This window comes from Prionailurus viverrinus, chromosome B2 (assembly GCF_022837055.1).
Source record: "Prionailurus viverrinus isolate Anna chromosome B2, UM_Priviv_1.0, whole genome shotgun sequence".
Classification (NCBI taxonomy): domain Eukaryota; kingdom Metazoa; phylum Chordata; class Mammalia; order Carnivora; family Felidae; genus Prionailurus; species Prionailurus viverrinus.
The window spans coordinates 34,846,615-34,869,466 of record NC_062565.1 but is presented as its reverse complement, the minus strand read 5'-3'; the positions used below and the strand labels follow the sequence as shown (position 1 = coordinate 34,869,466).

The 22,852-nt window shown below is 49.2% G+C and overlaps 1 protein-coding gene across 4 annotated transcripts in view; it reads right to left on the bottom strand.

The window, feature by feature from the left end:
* Positions 1–17,248: 17,248 nt before the first annotated feature.
* The window catches only part of BRPF3 (bromodomain and PHD finger containing 3), a 34,056-nt gene continuing 28,452 nt past the window's right edge, over positions 17,249–22,852 (bottom strand). For 3 of the 4 annotated variants that reach the window (XM_047858734.1, XM_047858736.1, XM_047858735.1), the window contains 2 exons: positions 20,822–20,976; positions 17,249–19,564 (listed from right to left, as the gene is read on the bottom strand). In XM_047858734.1, coding sequence (XP_047714690.1) covers positions 19,381–19,564; positions 20,822–20,976 — 339 coding nt within the window. In that variant the 3' untranslated portion in view covers positions 17,249–19,380. Of the gene's footprint in view, positions 19,565–20,821; positions 20,977–22,852 lie in introns of those variants that run through there. The other variant, XR_007152165.1, reaches the window with a different exon arrangement.

Sequence of the window (22,852 nt, the reverse complement as noted above, 5' to 3'; positions counted from 1 at the left end):
CGCAACTTTAACATTAAACACATTCTCTCGTGCAATCATAGAAGCATTTTGGTTCTACCAATTTGCAAAAGCAATTTGACTATTCAGAATCATAGCGCCATTTTGGAAAGCAATTTGGCTATTTACCAAAAATCATAGCAGTTGTGTCTTGGGTGAGGTCCACTGCTTCCAACTCACTTCTTTGAATGAGTTATTCCATCTCTGGAAACTTATCCTCATAATCTTAAGTCAGAGGAAAAACTCTGGCCGGAAGAACTCACCACAGCGCTATGTTGAATATTCAAGCATTGGAAATTCATAACAACTGAGAGTAAGACAATAGTTAAATGACCTACCGTGTATCCACCTAATGATGCTAAGTAGCCACATTTTATTTATTTATTTATTTTGATTTTTTATGATCAGTGCCCGTCACCCACTTTCCCCTCCCTCCCACCCAAGAAGCCATATTTCATTTTATTTTTTTAAATTTTTTTTAACGTTTATTTATTTTTGAGACAGAGAGAGACAGAGCATGAACAGGGGAGGGGCAGAGAGAGAGGGAGACACAGAATCTGAAACAGGCTCCAGGCTCTGAGCTGTCAGCACAGAGCCCAACGCGGGGCTCGAACTCGCGGACCGTGAGATCATGACCTGAGCCAAAGTCAGATGCTTAACCGACTGAGCCACCCAGGCGCCCCCAAGTAGCCATATTTTAAATGATACTTACATTCAAAGTATATTCACAACGCCTTCAGCACACAGCACGTGTCTCCTCCACTGGGATCCTTGACATCAGCCACTGGGTTTTCAGACTCCTTTTATTTCGCACAGCCTGCAGCCCAACCCCTGCACCCAATCACTGAGTCCTATTGATCCTACCTCCTAGCTTCCCTGAGCTCTCTTTCTATTCCTTCAACCAAGGCCTGCACCCTGCGCCTCCTTAAATCTCTCAGGTGGACTCCTTCAGTCCTGTGGCTAACGGTGCCATATCATTTAGCTTGCTCTTGGCTGCAAGTAACAGAAAATGCAATGCAGAGTGGCTTAAATCATGAGGAAAGTCTGTTCTTTTTGTTTGGGAGAAAACCCCTTTCCAGAAAGCCCTCCAGAAGATGCTCCCTCAGGGTCCACTGGCCAGCATTGAGTCACACATCCATGCCTCAGCTGCAGGGGAGGCTGGGAAGGCCATCATGTGCCATTTTCATCTTTTTTTAAAAAAATGTTTATTCATTTTTGAGAGACAGAGCACGAGCGGGGGAGGGGCAGTGAGAGAGGTGGGGGGCGGGGCGGGGGGGGGGTGGGGAGACACAGAACCCAAAGCAGACTCCAGGCTACGAGCTGTCAGCACAGAGCTGGACGCGGAGCTCAAACCCATAAACTGCGAGATCATGACCTGAGCTGAAGTCGGACACTCAACCAACTGAGCCACCTAGGCTCCCCATTAAAAATTTGTTTTTAATCTTTATTTATTTTTGAGAGAGTGAGAGAGAGAAAGAGAGAGAGAGATTTCCGGGGGGGGGGGGGGGATGGTGGGGAGTAGGAAGAGAGAGACAGACAGACAGAATCCGAAGCAGGCTCCAGGCTCTGAGCTGTCAGCACAGAGCCCAACGCAGGGCTCGAATTCACAAGCCACGACATCATGACCTGAGCCAAATTTGGACGCTTAACTGGCTGAGCCACCCAGGCGGCCCACATGTGGCATTTTCAAACTCTACAGTGAGTTTGGAAGAGAGTAGGCTGAAGAGTTAGCTTCTATGAGGGCAGGGACTCAATAGTATCTGTCTCAAAATCCCTGCCTGGGTCTCCCACCCCTTTAATCCATTTCCAACACTGCCATCATTCATTCATTCATTCATTCATTCATTCAGTTAATGATTCATCCATTGATGAATCAGGTTCATTTTCAATGGCCATGGGCAGCAGTTGGGGGCAAATAGAGCACAGAGATCCACACCAGCTCTCACCTGCTTCTGCCTACAATCAACATGTATCGATTCTGTTCACATTTTATTGGCTAAAGCAGGTCATACAGCCACACCTAACTTCAAAAGGGGATAAAAGTGAGATCATCCTCTGTGCAGGGTAAATAGCACTACCAGTTACCACATTCAGCAAATATTTATTGAGCATTGATTACATACTAGGCAAGGTGCTGGAGGTGCGTTGGGAAGAAACACAAAGTACTGCATCTGTTCCAAAAGCATTTACAGTCTAGAAAGGAAGCAAGTTCTTCCGCCATGCCCTCATGCTAACATATAAAGACTCCCACTGTACCACCTCTCACATTTTTATTGCATTAAAAACAAACAGTCAAAAAATTTGGCTGTCTGCTCGAATAGGCTGTAAAACCTTAAAGAGGTCTTCTCCCTCCCTGTAAACCTAATACCTCGAATGGGGCCTAGAGCTAGTCGAAACTTAATAAATGTTTGCTGAATGATATATTAGATAGGTTGGGCTCAGCTATAAGGAACAGAAAGCCCCGCTGACAGCAGCTTAAATAAACAGCGCTCGTGCGTTCACACAGTGACGAGTCTAACAGCCAGCAGCTGCCGTGGTTGGTTTCTCTGCACCCAAGCTCTTTCCAGCCTTATGCCAGGACATGCTCGGCTTATTGGCTTTTTCTCCTTGTGACTGTGCCTCAGGGTCACAAGACCGCTGCCACTGCTCCGCGTAATGTATTCACAGTTAAGGTGAGAAAACATAGAAGGGGGGGCGGGGAGGAGGGGACTCTCCTCTGGTGACTGTCCTTTATCTCAAGGCACAAAAGCTTTCCCAGAAGCCACCCAGGAGCGGATGTTTCACAGCAAAACCATGGATCACATGGCCACCCCAAGCCTCAAGGAAGGCCAAGATAAAGAGTCCCTAGATTTCCAGTCTCTGCGGGCAGACACCCGAAAGGGTTTGCCACCAGTGCAAAATCTGTGCTCAACAAATGTTTACTGGTGGAATTTCAGATTTTCATGATCTGGCTCTTTGTTGATTTTTCACCACCCAGAAAGAAACTCCATCACTGTTGTGCCAAACCAGTCTGAGTGCATCTTCTGTTCATGCCGGCCCCTAGGCCAAACGAGTTACATGAATTTTCTAATTCAGTCTTTGCAACCTCATGACAAAGTTCTGATCAATCTGTTTTACATATGAAGCAATTGTATCCCAGGGTAGTTAAACAACCTGTCCAACCTGTTCACTTACCAGCTAATAAGTGATAACATAGGGGCTTGAACTCCAGTGTCTAAGTCTAGAGCCCGTGTTCCCACCCTAGAGCTTTAGGTCTAGAGGGCACTGGAGAGCTCATTAGAACTAAGCCCTTTATTTTCATGGTGCCAAAGCCCAGAGATGGCAGGTAACCTGCTCAAGGTCACCCAGCAAGCCCAGGGCAGAGCCGGGTCCAGGCCCCAGGAGTCCTGACCTGACTCGCAGTTTCCCTCTGCCACAGTGCGCTGCCTCTATTTAGAAATCTCATGGATTCACTGATCTTTAAAAAGACGAACTGCCAAACTTGGGATCCCGTTGACAATTCAGTTAAAAAAATAACTATTGGACTTAGGGTTGGGCAAATCAGAACAAGTTGTTTCCTTTTTGGAATCAAAAAACCTGGTGATGAGTTGGTCCAAACTCCTTTACCCATCTCAGTGGAAAGGTATCAGTGACCCATCTGAGACTCTAGTCTGCACACTATTTTCTGTTTCTCAAGTCGTAAGAGAAAGGAGAAGTTCAGAGCTTCAGCTGGGACTTCCTGAGATCACTTCAGACTCCAAGCTCATGGCCCAGAAATGCCTTCCTTGGGGTGTGTAAATACGTCTGTGTCTATAACACAGCCTTGGGAAGCCTCTTGATAGAGTAGAATGTATCTGATTCAAATCCCCCTTCCACCATGGACTAGCTGTGGGAACCCACCAAGCGGGGCTCGTGTACAGAAAGCCCCCGGCACAAAATGGCACGCGGTAGGTGTCGGTCCCCTTTCCTGGTCTACTTCCCCTTCTGACTCAGGGCTGAAAGTGCAGCCGGCAGGTGACTTAACCAGCAATGCCCGTGTTACCCGCACCACGCCCTGTTTCAGGAAGGTCAAGTTCCTTTTGCCCACAGGACTCACAACTGTGGGGGGAAGAGTTTGCTGGAATTGAAAAGTCATTTGGCTGTGACATTTAAGACCCTGGAGAGTGAAGGTTATGGGCATAGGCTCTTGAATCACACAAGGGTTGGATTTAGCCTCTGACACTTCCCAAGTGTATTGCTGTGTAACCTCCTTGCGTCTCAGTCTCCCTCTCCATGCAATGGGGGTATATTATGATAGTGCCTACCTGGGGGGGGGGGGGTTGTTGTGGGGGTGAGATGAGAGATTGTGGCCTGAGAGCCAAGGACCGTGAGTCTGCCCCACAGGGAGCACTGTGTTCACATTTGATGGAGGCCCGTAGGACCCTTCAGTCTCTTCCACAGACAGCCTTTTTCTTTTTTTTCTTTTTCTTTTTTTTTTTTTTTAATGTTTATTTATTTTTGAGACAGAGAGAGACAGAGCATGAACAGGGGAGGGTCAGAGAGAGGGAGACACAGAATCTGAAGCAGGCTCCAGGCTCCGAGCTGTCAGCACAGAGCCCGACGCGGGGCTCGAACTCACGGACCGTGAGATCATGACCTGAGCCGAAGTCAGATGCTTAACCAACTGAGCCACCCAGGCGCCCCCACAGACAGCATTTTTCATCTGAGCCTTGAGTGTGGCATAGACAAAACATTTTCTCTGGCTCTTTTAGGGGTAAGGACAGCTGGGCAAGTGACTGCATGTGACATAGCAGTAGCAGAGAACCCAGGACCATGGGGCAGGAGACCTGGATTTAACTGGGTGGGGATTTTGCAGAGTGACTAGGATCTAGCAAGCTTGAGATGTGAGAGGTGTAGGCAAGAAAGAAAAAGCCGTAGTGACTAACTGGGGAGTTGAGGCTGGGAAAGGAGGAGAGGCGGGGCTTGAAGGGGACAGTGAAAAGGTAGTGAGTCAGTGACTGTGGGGCCCGTGGAGCCGAAGGCTTGAAGGAAGGAGCTAGGAAGAAATTTGAACATGGGATCTTCGGAGGGCGCAGGGCTTGACCTTGGGGCCGAGTAGCTGAGCCATTGCAGGAGAGGAAATCAGGGAACGGGGAGGCCAGGACATCAGTGGATGACAGACGAAAGCACCGAGCACGGTGGCAGGACCAGTGGAGAGAGGACAGTAAGCGGGGAGCTAAGACCCTCAGGTAATCCATTAAACTGATAGCGGTGAGTGGCAGAGCTTATAAGGACATATTTACCAGTGCAATTTAATGTTACATTTCGGGAAGTCCTCTGTTGCTTTTATAAGACCTACAGGAAGGGAGAGAGCTGTTTCTGTCACGAAAGGCAGGCCTGAGCATTAAAGGGTGGGGAAGTACCTGGGAGAGTCTTGTTTCGTCCAGGATCCAAGTTGTCAGCCTAAGACAGAGCTCTACTCGTGCCATCGAAAGCAGCCCTAAGCTGATGGAAGGTGTTTTCTTTTTCAGGCGTGAGGGGTCTTCTTGCTTCTCCTGAAATACCAAGGAGGCAGCCACCATTCCAACAGAAACTTGCAATAATGCAATGATGCAATAATGCAATAATGCAATAATGCAATTATAATGATAACTTAGGAGTGTCATCTATGGAAAGCCGTTGACTGAGAGGCCCTGGTGTAGGGGAGTGAAGAATTTGGGTTCTGCCCGGTGTTAAATCCCAGCCCCGCTCCTCACTCATCCTCAGTTCACCGCATCGGACAGCGGGGGGTCATAACAGCACCTACCCCTTCCGCCTCTGAGAAGTAAATGAGCGGATATATGCAGAGAGATTAGCCTGGAGTGTGGGAGGACTAAAAAAAATGTTGGCTAGATATTCTGCTCTTTCTCATCTCTGTTGGCAAATAAACAAGCAAATAAAAGCAGGCCTGGAAGGCCCCGCATCCTTCCTATTTCTCTGCATGGAAAACCAGCCAGAGATCAGAGCTGAGACATGGGTCCTTCTTCCACTCATTGAGAGCCGCTGGGAGGCAGTGTGGGCCAAGGTCAGGGAGTCCGCTGGGCGTGAGGAGCCCTGGGTTTTAGTTCCTCCTCAGCCTCCGAGGCCCCAGCCCCAGCCGAGTGCACCCAAGGGCACGCCTGGTGTCTCTGAGCCTCAGCTTGCCCACCTGCAAAGGGGAGCGATCAATCCCCTTTGAGGAAAGGTTCCACGAAGGTAAGTGGTGACTCTCTGGAGGAGTGTATGCGGCTCACTGTGTTGAGTGCCTGCCTCCTGCGCGCTGAGCACGGAGATTCAGAATTTGGCCCGTGGAATTTCCCCTGCCAAGAAGCACCCAAAAGATAGCCAGAGTCTATGGGAGAAAATGCTAGAGGGGTCAGGTTACAGGAGGAAGTGTTTTTATTGTTAAGCCTATGAGCAGAATTGGGGAGAATACAATGGTGGTGCTGAGTGTGGTCAGTAATTCTCCTCCAAGAGCTCCTCCCAAAAGATATTCCTGCTCATGGAAAATGACCTGAGCTCAAGGCTGTTCACTGCAGAATGATTTAGAGCAGCATGAATTCAGAAGCCCCCTGAATACCCACCAAAATGAGCAGGGGTTGTATATATGGGCTATAAAGCAGGATAAGGAGGGGTGCCTGGCTCAGTCGGTGGAGCATGTGACTCTTGATCTCAGGGACGTGAGTTCAAGCCCCATGTTGGGCATGGAGCCTATGGAAAGGAAAGGAAAGGGAAAAAAAGAAAAGAAAAAAGAAAAGAAAAGAAAAGTTCTCTGTGAACTGACGTAGAAAGACTGCTGAGAATACTAAGTGAGGAAAAAAAAAACCTAGGTGCAAAGCAGTATGTAGGATGCTACCATTTTTTGTTCAAAGAAGCAGGGGAGAGTATCTATGGAATATTTTTATTTATATCGGCACAGAAGATGCTAAAACTAGTTATAAGAAACGAGTCCCATGGTCCCGTTAATTGTCTCTAGGAAGGGTAGGGAGAGGAGTATCACTGTATATTCGTCTGCACTTTTTGATTTTGGAGGCCCTGTAAATGCAGTATGTACAGGGGAGGGGGTGGGGTGAGGAACACTGTGTGGGCTGTGGAATCAGGGAGCCGGGCATGAATCCTAGCTTCACCACTTCCCAGTTGTGGGAGCTTGCATGAGCCGCTCAACCTCTTTGAGGCTCCGTTCCTGCATGAAAGGGGCATAATAATGTGGTAACACCTCCTGGTGTAACCCACCTGGACTCGGGAGACTGGGGCTGAGTTTAAAGCACTCAGACGGAAAATGGTTGCTGTAGCCGGTTCACCAGCCAGGGCTTCCCACTCTCCAGATCAGCTTCCAGACTTCCTGGAGGGTACATGCAATGCCCCAGGCACCCAGCCCCAGGGAGTCTCTGTGCCTCCGGGCTACCAGGTCCAAGCAGAGGGTGTGTGGGGCTGGGAGGCGAGGAGAGTGTCCTGAGTCCAATGCAATACAATTCTTCCTCCCAGAGGAAAACCCTGCAGATAGGCTGCTGGGCTCTCTGGTAACAGGGATCAGCTCTACTGAGCCCCACACCCCTTCACGCTGCTCTGCAGCCCCTTACTCTGTTGAAAACAGCAATTCTCAAACATGACAGCGTGCATCTGACTAGTAGGTACACCTCAGATTCCTGAGTCCTCCCTAGGACCTCGCTTGCCCACTTGAGGCCTCCAAGATGGAGATCCAGCCACATCTCCAGCACTCGGTCCCACACCTTTTACACTCCGTGTCTCTCCCCAGATCACTCACCCCTCCTCAAGCGTTTTCCACCTTCACTCTCCACGCTTCGGATTTCAAGGATCTCGTCCTCAAGGGAGGTTTCCCCACTTGTCTAAATGATGCCTGTCTTGATGGATCCAGCACAAATATCTCCTCCTCCAGGAAGGCCCTCTGATTTCCCCCTTCCTCCAAGTACTTTCAGACTCAGAATCTGCATCTAAAATAGCACCACCATGGCTTCCTTGAATTAGAAGTATCCTCGGTAACAAAGAGAGCTATGACTCACAGGGGCCTGACCGTGGGGTGCTTTGTAAACATCAGCCCCACGGTGCCCTGAGCCCCAGAGACATGTTACTGTCCCCGTTCTATAAAGAAGTGAGCTTCAGGGACATGGGGGTTTGTTCAGGGTATCATAGCTGATGGGTGTTGGATTGGAATCCATCCTAGCCCCGCTGGTTGTTTCTGTGTATGTGCTGCCCCGACCCCTTTGAGACTATCTACTCTCTTAGTTTCTATTCTTCTCCATCAGGGCCGAGCAAAGTCCAGCCCGTCAAGGAATACTAATTCTGAGACAGGGATGGTCATAAGAAGGAGATGCTGGGGCAGGGACTGTCCCTGAGTAATCTCTCTGGTGGTGGGGGTGGCAGTGTAGATGCCAACAAGATGGTTCTGGGTTGGTGCAGAGGGAAGGGCGGGGCGCGGGGGGGTAGGGCGGGGGAAGATGAACATCATCATCTGAGGAAAAAGACAGTGCAATGAAACAAGACAGGGCATAGACGGCTCCCACCTTGGGGAACTCAGGGAATGAAGGGAATTTTCTGGAAATAGGGACAGTGCCAGAGGTGAGCAAAAACGGTCTTCCATTTTCATCTAAACATTTCAGGACGTTCCTGTGTAAGAAAAATACACAGACTCCTCCACGAACAGATAACACTTTGCCACCAACATACACCTATTCATTGCGGAATTGTCTGGGAAACACTGTGGCCAACTCCGTGTGTCTCAATAAGGAATTGGTCAAATCAGTCAGATTTTCATCTGATAGGTCACTCTCCAGCCCAAGAAAGGAGGAAGAAGTTCTCATTGCTCTGATACGGAACAGTCACCAAAATAGATTTTAAATAAAAAATGTGATGTGCATAATCAGGAAATCTTTTTTAAGTTTGTTTATTTATCTTGAGAGAGAGAGAGAGAGAAAGAGGAGGAGGGGGGCAGAGAGAGAAGGAAAGAGAATCCCAAGCAAGCTCTGTTGCTGTCAGTGCAGAACCCTGCATGGGCCTCGATCTCACCAACCGGAAGATCACGACCTGAGCCAAAATCAAGAGTTGGGTGCTTAACCGACTGAGCCACCCAGGTGCCCCAGGGAAATAAAATTTTAAAGCATGCTGAGTGATAATTTTACACGTTATCAGTCTGGAAATTTTTCAAAACTGTTAATTCCAAGTGTTGGCGGGGAAGTGGGGCAAAGGGAATTCTTAAGCATGTTGGCAAGTGTGTGAATTGATACAACCACTCTGGAAGACAGCTTGGCATTATCTACTGAAGTTGACAAGGTGCATTCCCTAGGATCCTGCAAATTGCCCAAGGAAGATCTGTACCCAAGTCCCCAGCAAGGTCCCCAAACATACACACCAAAAAAGAAACAATAAACAACATTCACACCAGTACTGTTCCTAGAAGCAAAAAATTGGAAGCAACCCAAATGTCTTAAATAGTACAATGAAAACTTAATGCCGTTATCTGAACACAATGGAATTCATACAGAGTGAAAATGAACCGGCTTGCAGGGGCACCTGGGTGGGCTCAGTCGGTTAAGCGTCCAACTTCAGCTCGGGTGACGATCTCACGGTTCGTGGGTTCGAGCCCCGTGTCAGGCTCTGTGCTGACAGGTCAGAGTCTGGAGCCAGCTTTGGATTCTGCGTCTCCTTCTCTCTCTGCCCCTCCCCTATTCACGCTGTCTCTCTCTCTCTCTCTTAAAAAAAAAAATGAAGGGGCGCCTGGGTGGCGCAGTCGGTTAAGCGTCCGACTTCAGCCAGGTCACGATCTCGCGGTCCATGAGTTCGAGCCCCGCGTCAGGCTCTGGGCTGATGGCTCAGAGCCTGGAGCCTGTTTCGGATTCTGTGTCTCCCTCTCTCTGCCCCTCCCCTGTTCAGGCTCTGTCTCTCTCTGTCCCAAAAATAAATAAACGTTGAAAAAAAATTTTTTTTTTAAAAATGAATAAACATTAAAACAAATTTTAAGATTGTTTTTTAAAAACATTTATTTATTTTTGAGACAGAGAGAGACAGAGCATGAACGGGGGAGGGGCAGAGAGAGAGGGAGACACAGAATCCGAAGCAGACTCCAGGCTCTGAGCAGTCAGCACAGAGCCCGATGCGGTGCTCGAACTCACGGAGCGCGAGATGGTGACCTGAGCTGAAGTCGGACGCTTAACCGACTGAGCCACCCAGGTGCCCCCCCAAAATTTTTAGAAATGAAGGAAATGAACCAACAGCCATGCATATCAGTATAACTGAATCTCAGGATCATAGTCATGGATGGTATCAAAGCAAGTTGTGCAAGGCTGCATGCAATGTACTTCCTTCTCTTCAAAATCAAAAAGGTGAGTCACTACACAATATTTATCGTGTGCTGGAGTGCCTGGGTGGCTCAGTCAGTTGAGCATCCGACCCTTGATTTCAGCTTGGGTCATGGGTTGTGGGATCACACCCCAAGTTGGGCTCCATGCTCAGCTTAAGATTCTCTCTCTCTCTCTCTCAAGAAAAAAAAAAATTAAATGAATGAACACATAAACAAACAAATAAACAGTGTGCTGATTTAAACATATGGCAGGACTATAAAGGAAAAAAAAGGGCATGACAAGTATAACATGCAGAGTAGTATTTGGGGAAAGAGAAGGCGGGGTGGGAATGGCCACAGAGATGTTAGAAGTTCTGCTTCTTTGTCTAGGACAGGTGGCAGTTCCCAGGTGGCTTATTGTGCGGTGGATTTTTTAATTTATATATTATTGTATAACTGCTATTTTTGCATCTGCTCAATATTTAATAAAAACAAAAAATTTTTTAAAACAAGGCCTAGGCCAGTGTGAACAGTTTGCTCCCGTTTGTATAACAAAGGGACCCACACCAGCACGTGCACGGACAAGGGTATTAATGTTTGTCTGGAAAGTTCCACATGCAACTGGCAAAACTGGTTGCCTCTGGCAGGGGAACTGGGAGACTGGGGACAAGGAATGACAAACTTCCTTGGATTTTTAAAATTTTGAATCACATAAACGGGGCGCCTAGGTGGCTCAGTCAGTTGAGCGTCCGGCTTCTGCTCAGGTCACGATCTCATGGTTCATCAGTTCGGGCCCCACGTTGGGCTCTGTGCTGACAGCTCAGAGCCTGGAGCCTGCTTCGGATTCTGAGTCTCCCTCTCTCTCTGCCCCTCCCCCACTTGCCCTCTGTCTCTCTCTGCCTCTCAAAAATAGAAAAAGAATTTTTTTTTTTTAACTTTGAATCACATAAACCAACTTAAATTAAAAGTAATAAAATTTGAGGGGTACCTGGGTGGCTCAGTCGGTTGAGCATCTGGCTCCTGGTTTTGGCTCAGGTCGTGATCTCACGGTTCATGGGTTCGAGCCCCATGTGGGATTCTCTCTCTCTCAAAATAAATGGATAAGCTTTAAAAAATAAAATTTGAAGACAGAGAAACGGGGTGGGGGCCCGTGGGAGGGAAAAGGAGGGTGTGAGGGAAGGTGGAGGGATGGAGCAGGAAGAACACTGGCCAGACTCTGGGTGCCAAAAACTTCCTGTGTGCCCAGGGTCGCACCTGGAGCCAGAAACCCCTCGGACGGGCCAGGGGGGCCTGTGTCCTCATCCCACAGCTCAGGCCTAGAACCAGATCACTGTCTTGCCCCTAAGGACAGAGCCACCTTCCGACAGTTGCCCAAGTCAATTCTGGCTCTGCAATCTTTTGTCTCCAAACAAGGTGTCCTCAGGTCTCTTTCCCTGACCCTGCCGTCTTAGCTCAGACCTTCTCCCCACCGGTGATTTGAGCAATTCCTTTGAAGTCGCTTCAGGGTCTTCTGAGCCTTCATCCTCGATGACTCTGAAATGTGCTTCTGCGTCGCGAAGGACAGTTAACAGCACATGGGCTCTCTTCACCCCCATTCCGATCCTCCCCTCAAGGACATCAAAACGGGCTCGCACCTCCTTCATTCACACGATACCAGTTCAGTCCCTGGAGGCTTGGGTCTGTAAGAGAGGGGAGGGGGCCCGAGGCTGGGCTCAGTCCCCCCAGCCCAGTAGCCAGGGATGAGGAGAGGGCCAGGGAGGGTTGTGTTACTCTGAACTTAGAGGTGCCTTATTTCACAAAGAGCCGGTGCAGGCATCTGTGTGGCACTGAGACATGGGTTCCCTGATGGAAAAGGACCTAGCAAAGTAGGGCTGTACAGCAGGGGTATAGTACAGCTGTATATAGAACTGTATAGAACTCAGGGAGCCTGTCAACAAACCCCTCCAGGGCCAAGCCACGGGCTGACGGTGCTAAGTGTCGGCCAGGGTGTGGAGCAGCTGGACCCCCCCGCACACTGCTGTGGGAGAGCAGCCAATGGAAACTGGGAGAAACTCCTAAGGCTTAACACATAAACTTTAAGCTAGAGCTAAATGCTTAAAGCTAACCCCCGTGACCTAGCACTCCTGGGGATAGTCTGAGGAGAAATGGGCACTGTGTCTACAAAACATCATGTACAAGAATGTTCACAGCAGTGTTATTCGTGAGAGCCCCAAACCGGAAACAACCCAAGACCAGCAGGAGGGCGGACAAATTGTACAATGGAATACTCTTCAAAGCAAACTACAGCTACATGCAAAACAAGGATGGAGTTCAGAGGCATAACGTTGAATTAAAGACGCCAGACTCAAGGGGCGCCTGGGTGGCTTAGTCGGTTGAGCGTCTGACTTTGGCTCAGGTCATGATCTCGCGGTTCGTGAGTTGGAGCCCCCTCACTGCCGTCAGCGCAGAGCCTGCTTTGGGTCTTCTGTCCCCCTCTCTCTCTGCCTCTCCCCTGCTCGCACTCTCTCTCTAAAAAATAAATAATAAAAGTTAAAAAAAAAAAGCCAGACTCAAAAGATCACAAACTGTATGTGTCCATCATATGAAGTTCAAGAACTGGCAACACTAATCTATGGCCATAGAAGTGGCCAGACAGGGCGCCTGGGTGGTTAAGCGACCGACTTCGGCTCAGGTCATGATCTCACGGTCCGTGAGTTCGAGCCCCGCATCGGGCTCTGTGCTGACGGCTCAGAGCCTGGAGCCTGCTTCAGATTCTATGTCTCCCTCTCTCTCTGACCCTCCCCTGTTCATGCTCTGTCTCTCTCTGTCTCAAAAATAAATAAATAAACATTAAAAACAAACAAAAAAAAGAAGTCTGGACAGTAGTTACCCCCTTAGAGAAGGGGGATATTGACTGGGAAGGAACGGGAGGAACTTTCTGGGGCACTGGAAGTGTTCTGGACTTTAATTTGGGTGGTGGTTTCATGGATAGATACACATGTAAAAATTCATGGAGATTAAACTTAAGGTTTGTAAAGTTTGTAACTGTCATATGTAAAGTTATATCTAAAACAACAATAAAATTCAAGGTCTAAAGTTCCACTGCTCCTCAACACAGAGTCTTGCCCTCAACACGGTGTTGTGTGTACCTTGGAGTGATCTCGTAGGCCAGGTGCTGGTGGCTGTACCTGAGCAAAGAGTGGGAACTTCTCAAACTAGAGAAGAAAGTATATGGCCATTGGGCGGCGGGGGTGGGGTTGGGGAGGGGTGTCTTCTTATTCGCAGATGTTTGAACACAGGGCAGAATTTGGTCTAGGACTTATTTCCATGGAAAGGCACACCCAATAGCAAATTTCTTGGGATAAAGGTATATAACTCCCATTCAATTTCAACTGCTGGAGGCTGCCACTATGTTAGCAAAACAAAAGGGAAAAACAAAAACAAAAACAAAAACAGCCAATAGTTGGCTTGGGCCAGTTCATGATACACAAAGGAAGAAAAAGGCAGGAGAGGTGTTGGGCCTCGTGTTTCGATCATGCCAAGACCTTCTGCACAGACGTCAGAACCCACACCCTCTTGGGGAGGCCAATTTCTCAGCTACCCAGTATAAGAAACTGCAATACATGCTTTACTTAGAGAACACAAGAGACTATAAGGACTTACATTAAAGTGGTTGGAAATGGTTATTTCTGGGTAGTTCGAATAATCTTTCTTCTCCTTTGCACTTAAAAAAAAAAATCCCAAATGAGGTAGCAAACAACACATTTTATAATCTTCCTGCCAGCTCAGATAAAATCCCCTGGGGGATCTTTCTAGACTGTGAAGCCAGGGGAGAAGAAGCCCTCCCCTGGGGCCCCGTGCATCTTGCACCCTTGCCCATCAGGAGCCAACAGTGTCGCATTGCCAATACTGCCTCTTTGTCCCCCAAAGGAGCCCATGCAAAGCTGGAAGGAAGAGGAAGGAATTCACACACTGCCACAGGAGAAAGCAGTTAGACTCAATTCAGCCACTTCCAACCCCGGGGCCAGGCAAAGGACACAATGTTCTTTGAAACACAACAACCCTGGGGCGCCTGGGTGGCGCAGTCGGTTAAGCGTCCGACTTCAGCCAGGTCACGATCTTGCGGTCCGTGGGTTCGAGCCCCGCGTCGGGCTCTGGGCTGATGGCTTAGAGCCTGGAGCCTGTTTCCGATTCTGTGTCTCCCTCTCTCTCTGCCCCTCCCCCGTTCATGCTGTCTCTCTGTGTCCCAAAAATAAATAAAAAAAATGTTAAAAAAAAAAAAAAAAAGAGGACAACAACCCTTCTGAAATTTGGGGACGATTAGATTTTTCTACTCCGCGTAGCCGGAGTCTTGGCCCTCTCAAAAATATTAAAACTGTTGGAGTGCCTGGATGGGTCAGTCGGTTGAGCGTCTGACTTCAGCTCAGGTCATGATCTTGCGGTTCGTGAGTTCGAGCCCCACACTGGGCTCGCTGTTGTCAGCCTGTTAGCGCAGAGCCCGCTTCAGATCCTCTGTCTTGCCCCTGCCCCTGCCCCTCCCCCACTTGTGCTCTCCCCAAAATAAATACATATTTTTAAAAAAACAAAAAGAATATTAAAATGGGGGAAAACACACACACGCATCTTTCCATCCCTAGAGCCCTCTGCTACCCTTGAAGGGAAAAGGCCAGCAGAAGGGCACCCCCAAGTGCCTGGGGGGTGTGGAGGGGCCTGCAGACACAGGGGTAGTCAAGGCCTCACCCTCTATCTCCCCTCAGCATCCCCCCCCCAGAGCCTGGCAGTCTGATCACTCACCCCTCTCCTCTCAAGAGTCAAAGCTCACAGCCTTAGCCAGGCGGGGAGAGTCCATCTGGAAGGCAAATTCACACTCAAGTGTTAATGACAATATATTAAAGGAAGTGGCCAAGCTGACAGGGTTAAGCAAATGTTTTTAATTATATTTTAAAACTCATTAGGAAAACGGGATTTTGTATTCCTACTCAGTACCCCCACATGCTCCAGTATCATAATATTTTAGACTTGGGTCCATGACTTTTAATCACAGGATTGATCAGACTCATGAAGGACACTTCTGCTCACCTTGAGGGCTCTGAATACACGGGCTGGTGGAGAGTAGAAAGTGCTGGTTTCTGGGTTCTTTCTGGCCCAGCGCTGCCTTTTCCTGCTCTGTGAGGCTGAGTGCATGTGACCTGCCTCTTTCTGTGAAATGAGGGGTGAGTGGGTCTAGCTGATCCCTAGGGCTTGACTGCCTCTGTGTGAGTCCCTCCCCAGGGAGCAGACCCCTCTGAAGGCACTGTTTTCCTCTTTTATTCCCCAATCCCAGCCTCCAAATATAAGGGGCTTTCCTCAGGTCTGTCCTTTCCCTCCTTGGCCATTGTCCGAACTGCCCTGGTGTGCTCCCGTGCCTCCACATTTCTGTCATCTGCTCCTACCTTCCTCTTGAACTGCCCGGTCCTGTCTGCTTGCTGGCGTTTTTTCTCAGATATCCTGCAGGCAATACAAGCTCCTCAAAACTTAGCTCTCCTTCCTCCCCTTCAAACTCACTGCTGATGCCTCCGGCCATGCGGCAACCTTGTCTTCACACTTCTGCTTTTGGCCTCTGACAACTCGTTCATTAGTTGCCAAGTTCTGGTCCTGTCCCTTCCCCAATCAAATGCTTCAACGGATGCTACTTACCATGCCTCGCCCTGGCCTCAGGGTCCTCTGTTAAGTCAGGGCTCATAGGATGAGCTTTTTCACATCTTTCTAAATATTGCCTTTGTAGTTCAGAATACAAATTTACAAAGAGGGATTTTCAATCCCATTTTTTTAAGGCTTGAATTAATTGCTTTATTCTTCTGAAAGCTTTTGTGATTCAACCAAACATGAGTTTGGTTGGAGGAGTCTCCCAAACTCTTCCCCTCGGGGGGGGGGGGGGGGGAGCTCCACACCCACCACGTTCAGAGTTGCCCTGACAGGTCTCATGAATCAGGTTGTGAGCATCCTGTGGGCCAGAGGGGGCGCATCTCCACACCCACAACGCGCAATTCAAGAGTTATCAGCACACTAGAGGTACCCTGTCAACGTTATACCAAACTGAGCACTTTTACCCCCTAGCAACTTCAAAGACAAGAATTTTGAAGGAGCTTGTGGAGGTGATCAGGAGACCCTTATCCTTCAGTCACACGGCTGTGAGATGTAACTCACAGCCAAGCACACGAACCAGGCAGGAGCAGAGATAGGACAGGGGAGGGGATGGGGAAAAGCTATCCCAAGGCCCAGTGACCAAGTATTGAGTCCCTGGGAACTCTCTCTACTCTTCAAGATGCCCCTCTCCAGAAATGCTGGAACCATAGCTGGTGAGAGGGGAGCTGGTACAGAACAGGCCAGCACAGCCTCGAAATGCCGTGAAGCCCACAAGAAACCCCCCCGCCCAGATCCTTGTCCCAGGATTGTGCCACCATGTCTTGGCCAGACGTCCTTGGACAAGCCTGTTGATCGTGCTGGTCTGTTTTCTCATCTGCAAAATGAAGACCAGGTAGGCGCCAGGATCCCTTCCAATTCCAAAAGGAGCAAGGCCCATGTTAACGCCTGTGTGTCCCAGCTACCTACCTACAGAATGGGGACAGCAATAATTACAAAGGAGGCGTGGGCACCCTCGAGTCTCAAATTCAGCAAGCTGGGTAAACAGGTGCCAGACACAAGGGGCTACTTCTCCAACTGCATGAGGAACAGATGCTCCCAAAGGAACAGGGCCACAGGAAATCTGAGGCATAAGAAGACAGGCTGGACCTTCTACAGGACCCAGAGGGTGGGGCTGTTTGGGAGAGGAAAACGTCAGAGCCCATCTTCACACCCCTCCCAGGCGTCCAAGAGATGGACAGAGCCCTTTCCAGCTGGCAGTCTGCAATGGCTAGACAACCCATTCTGAATGGCTCCTGCCTTTTGAGGTGGGGGTGGGCTATGGGAATTTGGAAGAGAAGCGCATGCCCCCACTGATGACACCAAACACAGCACAGCAACTGCTGCCCATTAGAACATTTATTTCTCAGAGAGAAAATAAGTTTCAGACAGTCATATTATAGTAGGTAAAATTAACTTTTGTATTCTTTACAAGCATAGATTTTTCTCTGTTTATTACCTCTCTTATACCATCTGTTATAAACAATTCTAGAAAGCAAATAAAGTCACTTTCTACAATAAATAGAGCATCGTGTGCTTCACAGCAGACGCGACTGAGACACGTAGGCCCCATGCCACAGCAGGATCTGAGCCGCTTCCCGTTCTAAAAGAGCAGTTTTAAAGATGAGACTCAGAAAGAGACTGAAAGAGTCAAGGAGATTGAAAAAAAAGAGAGACTAGAAAGAGAAAGTGTTGGGGGGAAGAGATACAGAGAGAGAGAGAGAGAGAGAGCCCCGAGATCTTACAACACAGGTTGAGACAAAGGTCACAGAGTCCACAGCTGACCGACTACCTGGGGAGAGGGGGACGCATTGGCTCCTTTAAATAAACCACACTGTGTGCATTTAAAATACTCAGCCACACAATGGAGGACTCCAGTAATGGAAACTATAGGCCTGAATAATTTAGAACAGTATTTTACAATTATATACACCATGTCCTTCCCTAGCCATATGCTGTATTGTATTTTTATTATTGTACAAAATCCAAAACCCCATCCTTTATGTTATAGAGAGTTTTGTTGGTTCCCTTTTAAACTCTGGCTCGTGTCCCAAATGTATAAGAAGTTGTGGTGGTTGGTTGGTTGTATTTTTAAAAAGTCGAGTGTGTAAAAATGGCAGTGATCTCCCCAGTGACTTTTTTTTTGTCCAAAACTCCCCTATGAAAAATTTAAAACAATTAAAAAGAACGTCAGGTTAAAAATCAACATGGCGATCAGTGGCCTGCAACCTGGCCCTGCGGCTTTGGTGCTTAAGAGGTGAAAAGAAACATCCAGAGAACAGACTCAAAGCCTCTGAAAGTTGTGTTGGTTTGTCAGTCAGCATTTCCCATTTCACAGTTTTTTTCCTTCCGTTTTTGAGAAGGTGAAGGTGGGGAGGGGGTTGAAAGGTGGAGAGGGAAGGGGACAGAGGGCGTGAAATAAGTGTGGTGTCCCCCGGAGTTTGGGAGCGGGAGCAGCAGAGGCTGGGCTGGGCAGAGCGCAGGCAGGGAGGTGCTGGACCGCGGGCACCACCGTCCATGGTGGTGGAGAGGGAGGCCCACAGAGAGAGGACAGCAGGGGTGAGGAGCAGACCCAGCTGAAGAGCACAGCTTCAGTCAACACCCCTCAACATCCAAGTGGACAGACGGACACTCCCACAACCAGCCTGGTCTGACGGGAGCCCGTCAAGCCTCGGCCCGCCTCTCAGCAAGACAGGGAGGGGGCAAGCTTTCACAGCCTGGCCTCAGCTGTGTGTCTGCAGCAGATGGGGAAGGGGTGTGTGTGCTGGTGGAGGGGTCACCCGAGTGGTAGGCTGGCCTCTGTCCTGGGCCCTAAGGAGCCAGGTGGAGGGACCCACCTAGCATAGCAGCTGGCCTCAAAGGGAATGAGACATAAAAAGAAAAAGACCAGTTTGGTGATGGTTTCTGTTTGGCACAAAAGAAAGGAAAGGAACGTGGGAAAAGAGAGACGGCACTGGTGCAGAAGATGGGACAGGGAAGAGGTATGAGAATGGGTGACAGAGGGGAGAGAGGGTGAGCTCCATGAGCTTCCCCGCGGGACTCCCATGTATCCACAGCACCTCTGGGGTCAATGTCAGAGCCTCGCTTGCCCTGAGGTGTAGTTAGCTGGGAGTGGGAAGGAGCGGGCCAGGCACACCTTTGAGAAAGAGCCTAGGACCTCTTGCCTTCTGGGCTCAGGTCCATCTCCTCGGCCGGGCCCAAGCCTCACAGCTATTTCTACTTCTAACAGGTTCTTCAGTGGACTAGCCCCCGCGAGCGAGCTCAGGTGGGAGTTTTTGGCACACAGCAGGCCCACCAGGGGAACCATACAGTTGGTCAAAACTGGGGCCTTGCCCATGGGGAGGACACGGCCCAGTCCCTGGCCTGCCATGGAAGGGGGAAGCTGCCGGCCATATGACTGGCTGGGGCAGGAAGGGGCCTCTGTGCTGCATGGGACAGAGGCAGGGCAGGCAGACACAAGCCAGGACCCACCCTTACAGGTAGCTGGAGGTGACAAAGGAGTGGGGCCCCCGGACCCGGCTCAAGTGGATCATTGCACGGTCGTAGGCCACTTGCACCGACTTTCGGATGCTGGTCTTGCGGCCTTCCAGCATCTTGAGCTTGTCCACGGTGTCTTCCACACCCAGGGGTAGCACTTTGTCCCTTGGAAGCCACTGCCTAAAATACAAGCACAGTAAGAAGCCTGGGCTGAGGTGGGTGGCATGAAGGGGCTCCTCTGGGCCCATCTGCCCAGGAAAAGCAAAGCCAGGGGGAGGGGACAGGGCAGGAGGAGACAGACTGGGACACCCCAGGCAGGAGGCCACCAAGGGACCTTTTTTGCAGCCAGGCCCTTCCCTGAGCCTCAGGGCACTCACTCTGCTTTAGAGGGCTGTTAGGACCCAGGAGCTAAGAAAGACCCATATTAGGGCTAGCTCTCGCCTTGGGGCATCAGGGACCTATGGCTAGGAAGTGGGGCTGATGCCAGGAACCAGTGATTCCTGATGGGGCCTGCACCAGGTGTGTTTTTCTAAAGATCGCCAGTTGAATCTAACGCGTGGCTAAAAGCTAGCCTTTGGAGCCAGATCTTGGCTTGTATCCCAGGTCTGGCAATGGGGTCTTTGCTTTCTGAGCCTCAGTTTCCTCATCTGCAAAATGACTGGGAGAGGACTGATGAAGATTTAATGAGGATTAAATAAGGTTATGTATGTAAATCGATTTGCATCAGGGCACGGAGTAAAAAATAAGTGATAGCTATTATTTTTACTTGTTAGTCCTACCTCCTCATTCTATAAAAGCAGAAGTGAAAGAACTCTAAGAGAAACCTTAAAGGGCAAGCAAGCCCTTTGTAGTGGACCCCACACTGCCCCAAACCACCCTCCACCCCATCCCCCCACCTGAGGACTAAGATGTGCACTCCCACAGCCACTGGGAGCGTTGGCTGCTGACTAGCTCTCAGCTGAGTCCTCTTCAGGAATCACCCGCCACCAAGGGAGTTACCTGGACCAAGGTGACCCCCTTCCCAGGGGCAGCCAGCATTCAATGACTAGTTGCCATGGGAGGACATGCCCAAGCACAGCCCCAATTTTGGACATCATTAACAAGCCTCCCAGCTCCGGAGCTCCCCTTAGGATCAGCTGAGGCCTCTATACCAAGTGTTCAACATGTTCCTCCACCCAGCACTGCACCCTTCATCCCCACAGCTCTCCTCAATAAGCCTCCTGATAGAAATATCCATCTCAGAATGTTTCCCAGGGAATCTGACCGGCCACACTCCTCAGTAACTATTAATGTGGCTGTGGCAGGCCAGCTGCTGGTAATGCCTCACCTTGTCTGGATGGAGGCAGGTTAACTGAGCCCATAGCCCCTCTGTGTACTGCATGGCAGGCCCCTTAGCCCTCATCCTGGCCCAACCTCCAGGTGGTAGTACCCACTCACCAGGTGCGCTTGTTGTCAAAGAAGAGGACAAGGAAGAGCTTCTCTCCAGCCTCGGCCTGTTTCTGCTCTCCCAGCTTCAGCACATCCAGAGGGGGGACAGGGATGGGAACACCATTGTGCAGGAGGCCCTCCCGGGGCATCTTGGGATCGATGATCTACAGACAGGAAAGGAGACGGCACTCAGATGGGGGTGGATGGGGTGAGCAGGGCATGCTGCCCCAGGACTACCTACTGAACCACCCCCCAAGTTATGCAGGGCCTTGGCCAGGCCCACAACCAAGTGATGAAGGGGGCTGACCTCTTGTGACCCTCAGGACCCCAAAATGGAAATCTTGACTGTTTTCCCAGTTCATTGGCCAAATCCTTCGGCCCTGCTCAATCAGTTCTTCCAATGAGGGAGCTTGTGCCATGAACCCCTGGGGCCCAAGTGGAAACAGAAGAAATGTGAATCCAGTATGGGAGATATCAGAATTGAGGGTGTATCTATGATGTCCAGGCCAGACTGGCAAATTCCACCTTCCTAACATCCCTTAGGGGAAGGGAATGGAGGCCAGGAGGCCATTTCTTCCTGTCAATTTTTCCTTTAAAACCTTTGCAATTCACTTCAAAGGCTCAGGGACTTTCCTAAACACCATGGCTATAAAGGAGGTTCTGCATCAGCAGCAGGGCCCATCACCTTGGTTCTACCTAACAGAGCCCCTGGTTACCCACTACCTTCCTGTCTGACCATAATCTTCCTGCTGTGTGGACTAGGTACCTTTGTGGGCACCTCCACCTAAGATCAGAAAGCTTTTAGACTGAACTCGAAGGGTTGCTGGAGAGGGGAAAATGAACGATGTGGCTGGAAAGAAGGACCACTGGAGGAATTAATGCTCAAGACTGCAAGCTCTACAGGGCAGGGGCTCAGAAAAATGCCTGGTGGCATCAACACAACAGTGACCTCTAGCTCTATGAAGCACTGACAGAGTGACTGAAGATCCTAGTTATTCACACGTCATCCATCATCTTATTTCACCTTCTTGCCGATGCTGAAAAGTCTGCTGACAGGTATCACCTGACAGAGGAAAGCCCCGAGCACAGGAGCATGTAGCTGGCTGTGGCCATGGTGGCTTAAACTTCTGCTGCCTACTGCCCTACACAGCCCTCATTTCCAAAGCAGTGAGTTGATAATCTATGTGTGTTGAGGCCAGAGAGACTTGGAAACTTACTGAGGAAGCAGCTTTCTCCAGAGATGGAACAATCTTAATTTCTATACTCTGTCCCAGGGGGCCTGTTCTCATAATAAACTGCTCTCGCTGTTTACCTTTGGGTGTCTGCCAGCTTCCCTACTTCCCTTCCTAGATAAGCAGCTAAAAGCAGGTGCTCTGGTTAAGAGTTTTAAGGAAGAACCATCCCTACCCTGTTCGAGCTGTGTAATTTGGTCAAAACTCTCCCAGCTTGTATGTTCCCCCTGGGATTAAAGCTAAGGGTCCTAATGAGAACCACCATACAAGCCCTCCTGAGCTTCCTCGATTATTGAACAAGATTATTGAACAAGATAGTGGGGCCACTCTGGTATGTTTCCTCGACAGCCATGCTGGTTCCTGCCTTGGAACATGGGGCAGATTGTGAAAAATGTACCCCCCCACCCCCTGCCACCAAGGGCAGAAGCAAGGAGAGCTCTCCTCCCTTTCTAAAGAAGATAGATGCAAATATGTCTCAAAATAATAAATAATGGACCATTCACTCAAATGTTATGTGGATGTAAAACAATGTGGCTTATGAAATATTTTAACACATTATATAATGAAGGCATATATACATACTATTATTATAGCTGTAATACATAAACAAATAGAAGAAACAATACAAAACGCTTATAGCTGACTTGCTAGAATGATGGGGTTTGTTGCTTTTCTCTATTTTTTCCCAAACTTCTATAATACAGATACATTATTTTATGAGAAAAAACAATTTTAAACAAGAGCCAAAAAAATTTTTTTTAAATGTATATTCATTATGGACACGAGTCATATTTAACACAGGAGAACA